General features: G+C 38.3%; 1 protein-coding gene across 1 annotated transcript in view; it reads right to left on the bottom strand.

Moving 5' to 3' along the window:
• Positions 1-1,808: 1,808 nt before the first annotated feature.
• The window catches only part of NT5DC1 (5'-nucleotidase domain containing 1), a 110,747-nt gene continuing 96,521 nt past the window's right edge, over positions 1,809-16,034 (bottom strand). Inside the window, exons 9-12 of the mRNA XM_072965769.1 lie at positions 12,102-12,220; positions 10,832-10,984; positions 8,138-8,306; positions 1,809-3,549 (exon numbers count right to left, since the gene is read on the bottom strand). Of these exons, the coding sequence (XP_072821870.1) occupies positions 3,434-3,549; positions 8,138-8,306; positions 10,832-10,984; positions 12,102-12,220 (557 nt within the window). The 3' untranslated portion in view covers positions 1,809-3,433. The remainder of the gene's footprint in view (positions 3,550-8,137; positions 8,307-10,831; positions 10,985-12,101; positions 12,221-16,034) is intronic.

The following is a 16,034-nucleotide window of genomic DNA, read 5'->3' as shown; positions in this document are numbered from 1 at the left end:
GAGTCTATTTCTAATCCTTCACACGTCCTAGCGTGGTGTGATTGTTAAATTGAAGTATGGTCTTATGCTGATAATTTGCCCCAATCCAGATTCAATATTGGGATATTTTTATGTGTCAGTCAACTAACAGCATGGTTTTGGGGGTCAAACTTTGGTTTATATATAAACTCTGTTCTTTAGTAAGAGTGCAACTTGGAGCAAGCGTATTACTTAACCTCTGAATTAATCTGCTCATCTGTAAAATTTTAATAATTATACATACCTCATATAGTTGCTATAGGAAGTAAATAAGATAAGGCACATGAATTAGCCTGGTGAGGAGTCAATGCTCGTTATCATTTAAAAAAAATTACTTCTGAGGATAATTAGAGACTAACAACAAAAAGGGGCATCTTTTTGAATTCACCCTATGTGCCTGGACCGTGCCCAAGGATTTTCTGGGGCAGCAACTGGACCACACTGGTTGAGTTAGCTCTCAAATACATTCAGGTCCTGCTCTTATCTGGAAGCCAACTCTTAGGACAACCTTGTGCTCAAGAAGAGCCTGAGAAGAAGTAAGGGAATATTACTGTAATATCACACATTTAACAAACAAAAAAGGTATCCAGGTGATTCTAACATAAAGTCAGCATTGTTCTATAAAATAAATCATTTGATATTCCCTTTTGTGCTGGTTTGTTATGTAAAATAATACAGATTTAATTTTCACTCAAACCAGTTCACTAAGATATATGTATGCATGTATAGATATATGCGTCCATTTATAATATGTGTATATAGTTGACCCTTGAGCACCACAGGGGCGAGAGGTGCCAATGCAGTTGAAAATCTGAGTCTATCTTACAGTCGGCCTTCTGTATTCCTGGTTCACCATCTGTGGATTCAACTAACCATGGACAGTGTAGTCCTGTAGTATTTACTACTGAAAAAAATCTGAGTATAAGTGGACTGTGCACAGTTCAAACCCCAGTTGTTCAAGGCTCAACTGTATATGCTTTAAATATATATAAAGTTATTGCTGGATATGCATATTGGTGGGGAAATAACACGATTTCAATTTAGAGTTTAACAAATTCAGAAATAACTAACTTTAGATTACAATTCATGGTTGAGTTTCTGCTCCCGCAATATTCCAAATACTAAATTCTGACAAACCGTTTGACCACTGTGCCATTCAGATCTTTCCTCTGCTGAGATCAACAATAGCCACCAAAGAAAATCTCAGCTCCTTTGCATTTATTTGTAGGTATCTTTTAGACGACGAATGTCTGCCTGGATGCTAATATTAAACTTAAGTCCTCTGTCCGTTCATACCATTTTCCTCCTTTTTTACTGCATGTAACTTTGTTAAAGAATGCACAGCTTTTCCTCTCTAATACCCCCTTAAAATTTTTATTATGCCATTTTTTATTTTTACTCTTCATATACAAACACTGGCACTTCATAGAAACAAATAAAAATTTAAGAAGTTTAATTATAGTCCAACAGAAAAACAGCATTCCTTAGAAGCACTGATTCTGCTAGACAAGAGGAAGGAAACTTAGAAGCAAACTCTTAGCCTTCTCTTTTGATAAGATGGAAAAAACTGAGGTTTGATGTAGGTGGTAACTTGTTCAGATTTCTTAGGTAGGTACTGGTAAAAGTAGGACTAGAACTTCTGACTTGAAAGAAATTTTTTTTTTCACTCCTCAGTGGCCAAAAAAAGTACAATTAACTCATTTTGGAGTTTTCATTTTTTATATTAACAATAGCAGTTTATAAGCATTTAAAGATGTATTATCCTTTGCCATTGACAAAATAAACATGCATAAGGAAAAATACTTTATTTTTAAAAGAAATCAAATGCCTACTGAAAGTATACATGAAACGCATCTTACATTTAGCCCTAAGCTTGACTGTATATGCTCCTTGTCATATTCCAATGAGATTTTGGAATTCAATTTCAAATACATTAACATTTACCAGTAGATATCAAGGAAAGCTACTGACTTTGACGAAAAAACAATTCAGTAACTGTTTACCTACCCTGAGTTACTCATCCCCACAATGTATTTGGGATTATTTGAACATTTAAAAATATAACAAAACATTTATCTTTTCATTGCATCCATCAATATGCTAAATTCTCTGCTACAATCCAAGCAAAGTGAAAGTGACCAGTGTGTTTTCGGATACTGTTCGTGATTAACAGAGTGCAATTACAGCATAAAGTATAGCCAGGAATTTATATTGTAAACATTATCTGGCTCCAAACATCTTGAAACAAATAACTATTAATATGACTGACTATACATAACACATAAGAACACAATAATTCTGGAGGGTAGTATAACTATAAAACCCCTGAAAGCAATTTTTTTTCAATCTCTTTTTTTCATTATCACCCCCCTACCCTAAGAGAGAAATTTAATAAATTTAGCTTTAAATTACATTTCTCCCTCATGAGAGAAATTTAATACTAAGGAATAAGATTTTACTGAGTTGAGATGTGGAGGGCCACAATCTTAGGATTTTTTTCACTCCAAAAACCAATTTTTGTCCTACTGAGAATACATGCCTTAAAGTGAGTAAAAATGAACAGCCTTTAATATTATTAGGGAGGAAAAAAACCTTAATGGGTAACACTGGAGGTTGAAATACATGGCTTCTTCAGACATCCCTATCTCCTTATGGCTGTGTGGTCTCAGAAGACATCACGTCTATTTCCTTGTTTTGCAAACCACAAAAGTAGCATAAAATCTGATAGTTTGGAAAAATAATTTACTCTCACTAGACTTGGTGTTCTTAACTATAAACTGAAAGAACAGGTGTAGGATCAGTTATTCCCAATTCTGGCTGCATTTTTTTCTGGGACATAATTAAAGATGTCAATGCTCATCTGTATTCCCAGACCAATTAAACCAATGTCCGGAGGTTCTGGTCTAGCCAGTGGTTCTTATACTTCAGTGTGAATCACACTATTATTAAACACAGATTGCTGGGTCCCATTCAGAGTTTCTGATTCTGCAGGTCTGGGATGGGGCCTGCAAATTTGCATTTCTAGCAAGTTTGCAGGTGCTGCTATGCTAGTGGTTTGGGGACCACACTTTGAGAATCACTGGTCTAGGCAAATGTGTGAATATGTACGTGTATCTGTTACGATACGTGTACATATATCCCCAGGTGATTCTAATCTCAGAACTATTGGTATAGAAAATATTAATAAGGTTCTTTTCAGTTGTAAGATTTAGAGGTTTTAATATAATGAGAGTTGTTGGGTATCAAGGTGATCTATCTAGAAAGGAGTCCTATGGAAAAACATCAATTTCTCGGTCACTTTTCATTATGAATTTGTTCCTATAAAGCATTTTACAGTATTTTTTTGAAAATTAACAATTTTACAGTACATTTGCTGCATATATGGTTCTTCACTTCACTTTTCAGTAAAGTTAGTTTATTTGGTTGTCAGTGTCCCATCACTTGATAAGACCAATGGAGGGTTTGGGTAATAGCCAGCCGTTTTTGAATTGTTTGAAGAGAACCTTGTAAATTTGTAGTCCAGAGGTAATTCTGGAAAAAAAGAAAAATTATTCTGCACATCTCAAAAGGCTTTTCATAAATATAAACAAATCAAAATTTGATACTTACTGATAATGAAACATTTTTTTACAGTTTCATAATTTTAATACTCTTTTGTTCCCTGGATAGGTTGTACCTAGAGTGAAGACTGTAGATGTCTTTCCTTATAAAATTTACAGTAATGTTTAACTCAAATGACATTTAGAGATATTGCAAATCATCTTCAGAGCTCTAAATATTGAGTAAACTCTTAAACTCTCCACACAAAAGTTAACACATAAAATAGGAACACTCATCTAATTTTTTTATATTTAAATATCTCTCTGGTTTTACTGAGAAGACTAACTGGTAAATGAGAAAACTAATAATCTTCATAGCCCTTAGTAATAAGTTACTAAGAATGATCTTTAAAGAAAAAAAAGAATGATCTTTAATGCTTAGCTAAAGAAGGATTTTAATATGCACAACATTACACGGAGAGCCACAAGGGGAATCGGGAGAGAACATAAAATTCATACTTTCTTGATGGTGGGACATCATGACATTTTCATAAAAATCTCTCAAAAGCTAGCCTTCAGATATTTTCTTCCCAAGTTTCTTCAAGGAACCATTACCAGAAATATTACAAGAGAAACATTATGATAGATGTCGTGTAATGACATTCATTCTTCATGCAGATACTGGCTAATAATCCTTATTTCACAATTTCACAAGTAAGACATTTGGTAGTACTGAGTATTTTGAAAATACTAGCATCAAAATTATACTTTATATTAAAGTGAGAATCATTAAGACCCAAACAGGTACTCCTTCTGAGGAGAAAACTAGTGCTAAAGATTGGGAAGCAGGAACACTGCCTTTCTTATGACAGAGAAAGCTAAGCTTACTGTAAATAGGAAACAATTCAGTATTACTAAATTTCACCGGTCTTCACTGCTTCAAATTAGAGCCATGTACTAAAAAGGCACTGAAGGTAAATTAATAAAACTGAGTTTCTAAAGTAAGGGCATCTAAGGTCCTGGATTTCCGTTAAGCTGCCAAAATGATACAGGCTAAGAGCTGACCCAGCCACCTCTTTCTCAGTCTCTCCTATATACTTACAACATTAAAATGATAACATTATCAAAATGCTTATAAACTAACCATCATGGTAATGTACGTGGCAAACTTAAAAAAATGGCTTCTAAGCATTTAAAAGTCAATGAGATAACTAAGTCTAACACTATCTACAAATAAAGAAACATTACATTGAATACAAAAAGGTTTTAAGAGACTAAGGGGGAGTATCAAGTTTGTTTTTTCATTTCCTATCTCATTTAAAACAAGAATTTTATTCTCTCTCCCAGATATCAGAAAAAGTCTATTGAGCTTAAGAAATCTGGATATGGAATAGCCAAACTGAGATCAGATGATTGTTCTGTTAAAACAAGGATCTCCGGATTGGGGATTCAGCAAGAGGGAGACATCTGGCTTTGAAAAGTCATTGTTGGGTGCTATTTGGAAGAGATGAGAAAGGTAGACAAAGAACCAAGTTCTTGTCTACCACAATAATATTCTATTAAACTTTATGTACTAAATATACTATAATAACCACATTATCTAACAGTTTAATAAAGTGAATCAAAATGAATAAATATTCTTAAACAGTAAGTTCAATGTAGAACAATATAACACAGAAACAGAACAATTCTTGGGACTTGGAAGAAAGATACTGGCAGGATAACATTTGTATAAAGATTCTACCTTCAACATGTCTAAAGCCGTGATCACAACACTATTTTTCTTTTAGCCATTTTTCTTACTTGGAGGTAAATCACACAGTACTATCCAAATTTACTGAATGTCACTGAAACAATCAATTTCAAGTTCTGTTCTGCGTAAGGTATAACTTCTTTATGAGAATGTGATCATAGCATGGAGTCTAACTTAAAGAGAGACTAACATTTTGCTTTTTGAAGAAGTGTCCTGAACATCAAAATCAACAATTGAATATGACACACCAACTCTTTCTTTTCCACCAAAAGAATCAGTACTTGTTTAGCTTTTATTTAACTACTGGTGAGTCTGACTCAGTGTTTTCTCCTGAGAAAAGTCAGAAGGCAAAGGCTCTGCCAAGTTCTTTTCCAGTGTGCTGAGGAAGAAAGCTTTTCGAAAATGAAAATGGAAGATGCATGGATGTTATTATTGCTTCTTTAAGAAGTGATTACCTCAGACAACAAACAAGGGGTTACTTTCCAATTTTTTTGAGAAATATTTAAATCCTGGAATAATGGAGATCCACTTTGGACTTTCTCACTATTTCACAACCATATCCCACTGAACAGTTTTTATCTAGGTACATTAGAATAATTCAGTGACTTCCATTATCATACAAATATACTTCTCTCACTATAAATTTGAATCCCTTTGAAGGAAAGAAAGTGAAATATAAGAGTTAAAAATAATAGTTTAATTCTGGGCCAGTCCCTCCAAGTTACATGGTCCATTGCTTTAATAGAAGAATTGTACGTAAAACGAAGAAATATATTCTTCATTTAATTTTATCTGTGTAAGCATGGAACAAAATTAAGAGAAGAAACCATTTTTTTGAAATCAGTGAGAAATGGATTTGTATATTGGCATAGAGGATGGACCTTCTGGAAGGTCATACATATCTTAGGGTCATCATCATCCTAGCAATAACTCGTAACTATCTTGCTTTACTTTCGGTCACATCCATCCTGCCAGGGTAGTATACCCAATTTTAAGGGAGAAGAATCTGAGTTTAAAATCAACAAGTTGACTTTCCAGGTCTCAATCAGAACTAGAAAAGCTAGATAAAATAAAGACATCAGAGTGAAGTCATTGGAGAGCTGAAGAGAGACACAATTCCTGGGCAGGAACAAGGAGCAGTAGTGAAGTGCGCCCACTGCCCGCCACAGCTTTCTCCTTGGGCAACTGAATCCCAGCTGGGTGCGGGGTGGGGGCCTGGCAGCGGGAAAATCCATAGAGCTTTGGGCAGTCTTTTTTTTTTTTTAATGCAATATTATTATTTTAATTGTAGTATAGTTGATTTACTACATGTAATCTTTTACTTAATGTGTTAATTTCTGGAGCACAGCTTAGTGATTCACATATATATATATATTACTTTTTGTATTCTTTTTCATTATAGGCCATTACAAGATATTAAATATAGTTCTCTGTGCTATGCAATAGGACCTTTTTTTAAAAAATGTATATTTTTATTGTAGTCAGTTTACAATGTTGTGTCAATTCCTGGTGTCCAGCATACTTCAGTCATACATGGACCCACATTTACTCGTTTTCACTTTCTTTCACCATAAGTCACAAGACATTGAATATAGTTCCCTGCACTACACAGTATGAAATTGTTATTTATCTATTTTACATATATTAGCCAGTATCTGCAAATCTTGAACTCCCAATCCACCTGTCTCCACCCCCTTCCCTCAACCCCTGCCTGTAACCACAAGTATGTTTTCTATGTCTGTGAGTCTGTTTTTGTTTTGTAAATAAGTTCGTCTTTTTTTTTTTTTTTTTGGCTTATTCTCTCCTAAGATTCTAGTTATAGAAATCTTTTTCCTTCTCATTAGATTTCCCATGTCTTAGTCCCTCTTCTGTATCTTCCATGCTTTTTTCTCTTCAGGCTTCACTCCATAGGTCTTCTTTTGGCCTATTTTCCAGTGTACTAATTCACTTTTCCTGCGTCTAACCTATTAAACTCATCCATTTACGTTCTTGATCATTAAAATATTTTAATTTTAGAATTTCCATTCTTTTTATAGTTTTTGTATCTCTACCAAGTTCCTTATTCCTTTCTTTTCTGTACTTGTCCATAGTAAAACTTGGTTACTTCTGTTAGTACAGTCTTATATTCTTGTGTGCCTGGCTATTTTTCATTATGTGCTGAACCTTATATGTCTTTTGAAATAATTGAGTACTAGAATGATGTTACCTTCCTCAAAAGAGAACAGTCATTGATTTTTACCAGGTGCCTTGGGCACTACTAAACTAGGATCTTCTCAATCCAATTTTAGGGATTCAGCTGACGGAAAGCTGAGCTTTAGTCCCTGTGAATGCTTACTTCCAAATCATCCTTACTGCAAGGCAACCTCCTTCAGGGACTCAACACAGGCTGAGAGAGTCCGCCAGGCCCACCCCTCCTTTGGCAGGCCATACTCTCCACTTTGTACCGCTGTAGGTTCATGAAACTACTGAAAAGGCCCACTTACGTCTTTGTGCCCTCTCTTGAGTTAGCAAACAGTCAGGGGAAAACGCAGCCCCAAAGTCAGGTTCACCCTACTTGGCCTCCTTAGCATCCTGTCCTGGTAATTTTTCTGTACCTTTATCCTGTGACTTCAAGCAGACTTAAGAAAAAAAAAATTGTACAGCATTTGTAATTGGCTCCAGTGGACAGGCAGGTCGTAACTACTTACAATGCCATATCTAGATGTTTCCCAAGAAAAATCTATAGAAGTCATGGGCAGATTTTCTTCTTTTAAAGAAAGGAATTCCAGTACTTCAGGTCAATACTGTCCAGTAACAGGAAAAGCTTTCAAAGTATTTTCTCCCTTACCTGCTATTGCTTCAATGCTTGGAATCACAATAGTGCTGTAAGTACTGATCCTCTTACAAGACCATGTATAAACCAAAGAATCTTCCATGTTTTCCAGTCCAGAAACCGAATCAATAAAAAAAGAGCCCCATTTTTTAGATAATGTATTTAGAGCTTTTGCCTTCGGTCCCTGAAACAAGAAATAGAATAAAAATTGTGGTTATTTAGCGTTCAACCTCATTGTAAATTTTCCCCTCCACTAAGTAAATCAAAAGAGAAAAACTCTGTAGGAATTTGAGTTGTTTAACCAGACTGTGTACTATATAAAAAGTAAAACAAAGCTCAGCAGTCCTTTAAAATATTCTCTCCTGGCTTTGTCTGGGAACCCCTTCTCATCCTTAGTAGCTGCTGAACAAGAGAATGTTGTCAGACTGGTTGTTTGTTTAATAACGAGTGGCCTTAAGAGATCTCTGCTAATCCAATAAGCTCCTATGTCTGACAGTTGTGATAAAATTTTTGAGTATTGTTCTGAAATATGTCTTGTGTAGAGAGTTACATCAAATCCTGTCTCAATCACAGTGAGTGGTTTTATTAAGGATGTATATAGGACAGAGAATTAAACACATGTAAGCTAAGTTACATATGTAACTTTCTCTTTCCATAGTTTAATGAGTCAGAAATGACTCATTTAGTCTTAAAAATGAAAAAAAGGTATATGTGTGTATAAATGATGCCATGGTCACTGATCACAATGGAAAGGGAAAAGAAGTTTTTAAGAAGAAGAAGGAAAAAACCTGAATATAACCAATTTCTTCTACCTAACTTGCAATTTAGTTTTATCGACAAGATTTACAATTAAAGAGCCCCGAGAAAAAACCTAACCAACTGAAAATATCTCATGGAAAGTAATTGGAAAGAAGAATGTAACTCCAAACTCATTATACCCTTTATGAGAACAAAGGAGAAAATGTCCCTAATATTGAAATACTTACTACTGCTATATAAAACTGAACTATGTCATGGCTGCGAAGAATCAGCAGGCACCAAAATGCTTGAATCACCAAGGTCAAGCAAGTAGCCTTTCCTTATTATGAAGTATTTTTCATCTTAAATGGGAATTGGTTTAATGGTCAACTGGGTAATCGGATGTATTAAGATTTTAGAAAAAGTTTCTAGGCAAAAGACACTGAAGTACCATTTGAGATGTTCTCTGTCCTTATCCTGAGCTTTTGTTACAAATGAAGGGAGGTGTCAGTGATGCTCACATTCCAGATGGTTTTACTGAGGATGGAAACTACTGTACATGTATGAGAAACTGAATTCAAGCCTAAGCAAAACAAAATGCTAAATTCCACAGAACATAATAAATGTAAACGTTCTGGCTCACACCATCAATCTGGAAATGATCTGATTAATTTGGTTTTTAATTATACTTTTGAAATTCTAGTTAGGCTGAATAAAGTAACCAGAAATATGGAATTAAATCCTTTTGCATTCAGACTTTGTACTCCCTCAAAGACTGCATATTATTTATGTTCTGTGTTTGACATATGGTTAGGAAAGCTAAACTACATTCTTCTTAATGATCACAAAATAGAAGACTCCTCAGATGCTGCTTTCTGTTCAGCTCTCTTTACGGACTTTCCCCTCCTGCTGCAGCAACTGAGGATGTCTGCGTTCTCCTCCACAGGGAAGCAGGAAAGAATCTGAGCTCAGATAGCATGGAAGAAGTGTGCTATGCAGAGGAATGGACCGGAACTTAAATATGACAGCAGTCAGACTTTTAGAAGTTGTGGCTCTGGGTTTATATTAAAAGATAATTTTGGGGGAAAAAACCCCACATAGTTAATTCATCTACCTTAAACTAAAACTATGTATGACAGCATTTTTCACAAATCTGATACATAAGTTGGCCTGAAAGATCCTTAGGATGGGCCCGTCAATACTGCCTTAAAAACAAACTCCAGAAACACGACGGCATTCACTCAGACCAGGGTAATTTTGGAGTCAAGCAGTACAAGGATGCTTTGGCTTTTCAACATAATGCTCTGGCCACCGTTGGGAGTTCTGAAGCAAAACACATGTCTCTGACCCCAGCAGACAAGGGAATCCGTCCTCTAAAACTTCACTTCTCCTAGGACCTCAACAGTATGAGGGATGGAGCTCAGGGATAAGCCTGGAAGCTTCTGAGGCCTTTGTTCTAACCCTGTCACTTGGTCAAGCGCTCCCATTCCTTCCTTGTTTCTTGCTTAGTTTTGCTTTTATACACTATTTTCCCTTTCTAGATTTATGGCATGTTTTACTTTTCTTTCCCTCAAGTCTTCACCTAAGTTCATTCTAGGTGGCTCCCGAGTAAGTCTAAAGGAGCTACCAACTTAGTTACGTTAGACCTGTGAAGAGTTCATGGCCAAGCAGAAGAGACAGAGGGTAACTACAGTGAGTCAGGATCGGGCTGCCTCGTCATCAGCCCAAACACGCCCATGGTCCCACAGCCCTGGGTGAAGGCAGAGCGCTGGGCAGACAGACACATGGTCCACAGCACTGTCTGAGCACTGTTTAAAAACTATCAGCAAGATCAACTGTAGCGCTGAAATGGCACGGAAATCACAGTAGGTGCCAAGAGATTACATCACTCTAGGCACAAACAAGCACTTTTCAAGATATGTCAAACACAAAGCTTTTCCTTTCAAGGAAAGAGCCCAAGAGAACCCTTACCTCATACTTTCCCTTTTTCTCCAGAGGCTCTGATTCCTCAGGCTTCCCGTCTCTGTCCCCACTGAGCTCTTCCAGGATGAGGACCGTCTCCCAGTTACTGTAATGACGGGCTGGGAAGATATCTGAATGCATGCTATCACCAAAGTAAACAACCTGTAAGTCAGACGGCAAATTCTGTTTGAGACATGAGAATTGTGAGAGAGAGGTGTTCATCTTGCAGAAGGCAGAAGGAAATTCCTCAACAGCAATCAGAGTAAGACGTGTAAAAGTTGCAAACATATCTTAAACTTCCTTGAAGAACTTCACAGGTGACCATCCTCTTATCCTGTCTGACTCGCAAGGAATCAGGTGTCGGGTGTAGAAAGCTACACAACTCGTTTGCAGGTAGAAGGCAGGCAGGAGATTAGTGAATTAATTCAATTCAATGAAAAAATGAAAGAGACCGTATGTTAAAGGTAAACCTGCCCAGTGAAGAGCGGGGGAAATACTGGAGACAGCCTGGGGCAGCGGGTTAGGCTAGCAGGAATGCGCAGCACAACCCATTTCCCCGGTCCTGGGCCCCACCCAGACCCGCTGAAACAGAATCTCTGAGAGTGGGTGGGGCTGGGCAAGCGGACTCTGGGAAACCTCCCAGATGTTCTGAGGCAAAGCCCTGTTGATCTTGTCCACACCTCTCAATTTACAGATGAGAAAACAAAGCTGAGGGAATATGAACCAGAACCTCAAAGTCAGGAGTCCCCAGGGGGCTATGACAGTGTGGGAGCCCATGGAACAGGGACAGTGACCCAGTGACCCCGTGACCTCTCCTGATCATGGGGCTCCTGGCGAACATTTTTTAGAAGAAAGGGTCCTGCTGTTAAACATATACCAAAGTCCAACATCAGTAATGTGACCAGGATGTCAAAAGCCAGTGTGTCTTTAGACTGGTCTATAGTATAACTAGTTATTACTTGTTTCATATATAAACATGTTTTTGATGGACAGTTATCAGGATGTCATTCTTCAAGTATTCCACACACTGATCCAGCATATCCCCTAGGTCTGTGGCCTGCTTGGAATCTCTGCTTTTCTGTTACAGATAAAGACCCAGTGCACATCAAGAAAGGAAAGGCTTGTTTAAGCAGAACTGGTAGAAGAGGAGATTGGTAGACAGAGGCAGACAATTCCCTCACAGATAACTATGCTGAATGCATGCAGACTTACGGTTTTAGTTCACGATGGTTTCTATCTGCGAGTGGCCACAAAGGACTCTACCTCAGTCAGAACATACCTTAGGTTCAGGCTTGCTGGTCATTTTCTTCAGAAGTTCATACAGGTGGACAGCGTTCCCTTGGGAGTACCAGCCAGGCTTATCCAGAGATGGCAGTGCCTCCTGCTCCTCGTCATTCTCTGAAAGTACAGTTTGACAACCATACACGTTTTAATCAAGTGACAGCACCCAGTTGGACAGAGCACACTGTGGCATGGCTGTAGGACAGGTACAAGACGGAACCGTATGGAGATGGGGGCTGGCATCCAGTGATCACCTATATATCATAAGCACTTCATGGATATAACATATTTTTTTTAAAAATCCTTAGAGCAGTTTTAAGTTCACAGTAAAATTGAGGGGAAGGTACAGAGATATCCCATACACCCTCTGCCCTCACAAAGGCAGAGCCTCCCCCATGACTGGTGATAATGAGTCCACATCACAACAATATGAGGTGAGTTTCTGCATGACTTCAGGTATTTTGAACGAAGAATTCTAAAAACACATTTACAGATAATTAAAAGCCCCATCACAGCAACTGGTAGCTATGGCCAAGAAATACTTACGCCTATTTGGTTGACATTCCAGCAGCCATTTTTGAATTCTTCCACACAGTCAAATGAAAACCCTACTATTCTCTAAAGAGTAGGTCATAAACCAATTATGTATTAGCCTAACATGAAGAGTCTAAGAAGACTCACCACATTCCTGGAGAAACACAGTGAAAACCAATTATTTCGCATGTCTGTCTGTCTTTATTAGCACAGAATGTCTTACCATGTAAATAATGTGGGCTTGGTAGCAACTGGAAAGTGAGTAATTTACGCAAATATTTTTTAAAGCAAATTCACATTTGATATGTAGAGACCCACTCTGCAGGAACAGTGAGAAGGGAATCTTTCCACTGCTTATTAAAAACAAATCTATAGAATTATAAGTTTTCAAATATTGGGACTCAATCATTAACAAAGAGGAGAAAACCCTTCTTTACGCAAAGACCAAAACAAAAAACTCACTTTACAGAAAGATGCACCCCCACCCCACCCCGCCATTCCAGCCCCTACACTGGGAGCTGCTCTGCAGGGTGCTGAGCCGTGCAGGGCAGGCCTGGGACGCTGCAGGACTCAGAAAACTCCAAACCCCAGCGCTGGAGAGCCAGCGAGGCCTGGGAAAGCACTGCAGCTGAAGTGGAAGCTGTACAGTCAAAGGAGCAAACTCATGGAAGTTTCAAGCACAATCTGCACAAACCCAAATGCTTTCACACTTCTTTTCATGGTCTACGGGAAACAGTTATATGAACCTGCTTTTCCACATATAATATAAATTAATGAGCCCTGCAAGAAGTACAATGATGACACTGACTTGAAAAATTTTAATTAAGAAATACTAGAAGATAAGCTCAAGAGGAAATCAAATAGAGGACAAAGGGGCCGGAGAGTGTGATTTGTTTCCTCAGTTTTAAGTGGGAATAATCACAGTACTTCCCTCAGAGAGTGAGTGTATACGTGGGTTATTACAGAGGAAGCACATGATATGGGACAGTGTGCCACGCAGTGTTCAGGAAGTCTTGGCTGCTACCCCTTGTTTGCAGGCGTAGAAATGGATACCTGGGAAAGTTAAGAAATCTGCCCAGAGCTACTTCATTGTTACAGTTACCCCTCAAAAGACTTCAAATTGGAGCTAGAAGATGGGTTAAGACAACAATCAGTTAAAGCAAAATAGTAAATCAAACTAAAACGCTTTTGAAAACTATAATTTGCTTCTGGATACACCTGTGTTTTATAAATAACAAAGTACATCTTCTCATTTTCCTACTGTAAGAGCATATGGACAAATAAAAAAAAAACCAGTACATTTCTAGTCAACATAATAGTTAAAAAATTCATGGGGAAATGATACAGTCATTGAATGTACACTAAAAGCAGAGAAACACTCGTGTAGAGAGAACAGGAAAAAAAAACTCATAGAAAAATAAAAGGCATTCATCTCAGCAAGGACAGAGTAATGGGCACATGTAGGGAGCAGTAGAATAGAGATGAAAAGGTAATTTAGCAACCAGGTTTGAAATTAGCCCTAGAATGCTATAGGGAGCGGGGAGCCAATGAGACTGTGTGTATGTGACTGGGTATACTATAAGCCTAGCAGTAATAAGCGAGTGATATAAACTGTATCGAAAAATTAAAAGCAAGCAACAAACAGAAATCGGTGCCAAAGAAAAGTATTTGAGGGCAGTGGGCAAGGGAAGGAAACAGGTATAAAGTGAGGGCAGAGGGAGAAGTCAGAGCCCCATGGGGAAAAGTGATGAAGGCTTAAAGGGAAGGGAGGGGACAGCAGAGATGAAATAATTCTGAGGTAGATTAAACAGGATTTTACGAAAAAACAAAGAACAAACCAGAAAACCCCAGGGCTTGATGCACAGTATCCTGGATGTGAAAGGGTGAAGATAATGGAAGTTTCTGTACTTCAGTGCATGGTCCAGTAACGAAGATGAGGAATACAACTCGGCCAGCATGTTTGGTTGCTGTTTGCTTCCTAGGTGGAAGGAGAAGCCAGTTTGATTTCAGAATACTGAGTGCAGCTGTCTTGTGTACAAGACAAAACACGGTGTGAGGCTCTGGAAAAGACATCTGAGTTGGGGAAAGATTTGGTGACAGCTGAGACCAAAGACAGCAAGTTGGGTCATGATTCCCAAATTGGGGGGGCGCGAGGGAGGGGTAATTTGCAACACAAGACAAACATGGTCCCTCTCCCAAATTAATTTCCACATCTTGCAAGGTGGACAGACCCCCTTACCTCTCTGCCCAGCCTTAGCTCTGGTGAGGAGCTGGGTCATGTAGTGAGCAAGATGGGGATCAGGAAAATAACAAATTTTGCATAGAAGAGGCTCCTGGCCCCACTTCTTATTCTCACCTAGGGTTTAAGCTGGAAGGAGCTCATTCTCCCACCTGCGGGGCACCATCCTCCCTTTTGCGTCTCCATGACAACCTCTGACATCAGTCCTGTGCGACTGTGCTCAGGATGCTGCAGAGCGGCGGGCTCTGGGATTGGCTCGCTGCGCCTTCCATCCCCGCAACCTCCTCAGTCTTAATTTTACTTTTGACTTTAACCATTTAGAGCAGTGATGCGATTCACATGACACCGGACTGTCACGTAGGAGCCGACTGACAGTGACTTGCATTGTATAATAACATTAACTGCCGAATGTTGAATGGTTTGCAGCTTACAAGGCTGAGAGATCAGTTAAGTACAGTGACAACCCAGACCTGATGTAATAGTGCACTCATTACGTAAAGGATGATAAGAGAGGGGCAGGAATGTGACAGGTGAAAGGGAGAGAAAAGCACTAATCATCCTGAGGATGACTGATTTTCCTAGCTTGGGCAAGATCTGTACTTGGAAAAGTTATAATGGAGTTACGGAATATGGGAAATTAAGGAGTTGTTATAGGTATGTCAAGTTCCATGCGATGTGGGGTCTGTGGGGCATCAAGATTTTAGAAGACAAAAATAAGCCTAAGGGAAAAGGGAAGCCAAGAAATAAGGGATTAGGAGTCATTAGTGTGTAGGTGACAGTTAAAACCAGAGAATGGTGGAGAGCTGAGGACAGCAGAAGAAAGGAGGGATGGCCAATGCAGAAGGCTGGAGAACAACATTTAAAGAGAAAGATGACGGGAAATCAGCAGTGGAAACTGAGATGGAGCAGCTGGAGGCAGAAGAATCAGAATCAGCAGCAAAATAAATACTATGACAGAACAAAATGAATTAGAGATTCTTTAATATGAACAGTATCCTCTTATTAATCATAGTGCTGGCAATCTTTCTGCCTTGTAAATGGGAATATACTATTTTGTGTTAGCTCCAAAAACTGTAGGATTCACTGTGTCTTACAGCGAAATATTTTAAATCAGAGGTCTAGAAAAACTAAAGCTGGAAAGAACTTTAGAGATCTTTT

This window comes from Vicugna pacos, chromosome 8 (genome assembly GCF_048564905.1).
Source record: "Vicugna pacos chromosome 8, VicPac4, whole genome shotgun sequence".
Taxonomy (NCBI): domain Eukaryota; kingdom Metazoa; phylum Chordata; class Mammalia; order Artiodactyla; family Camelidae; genus Vicugna; species Vicugna pacos.
The sequence above is the reverse complement of the archived record's forward strand: the minus strand, read 5'-3'. Positions and strand labels throughout refer to the sequence as shown.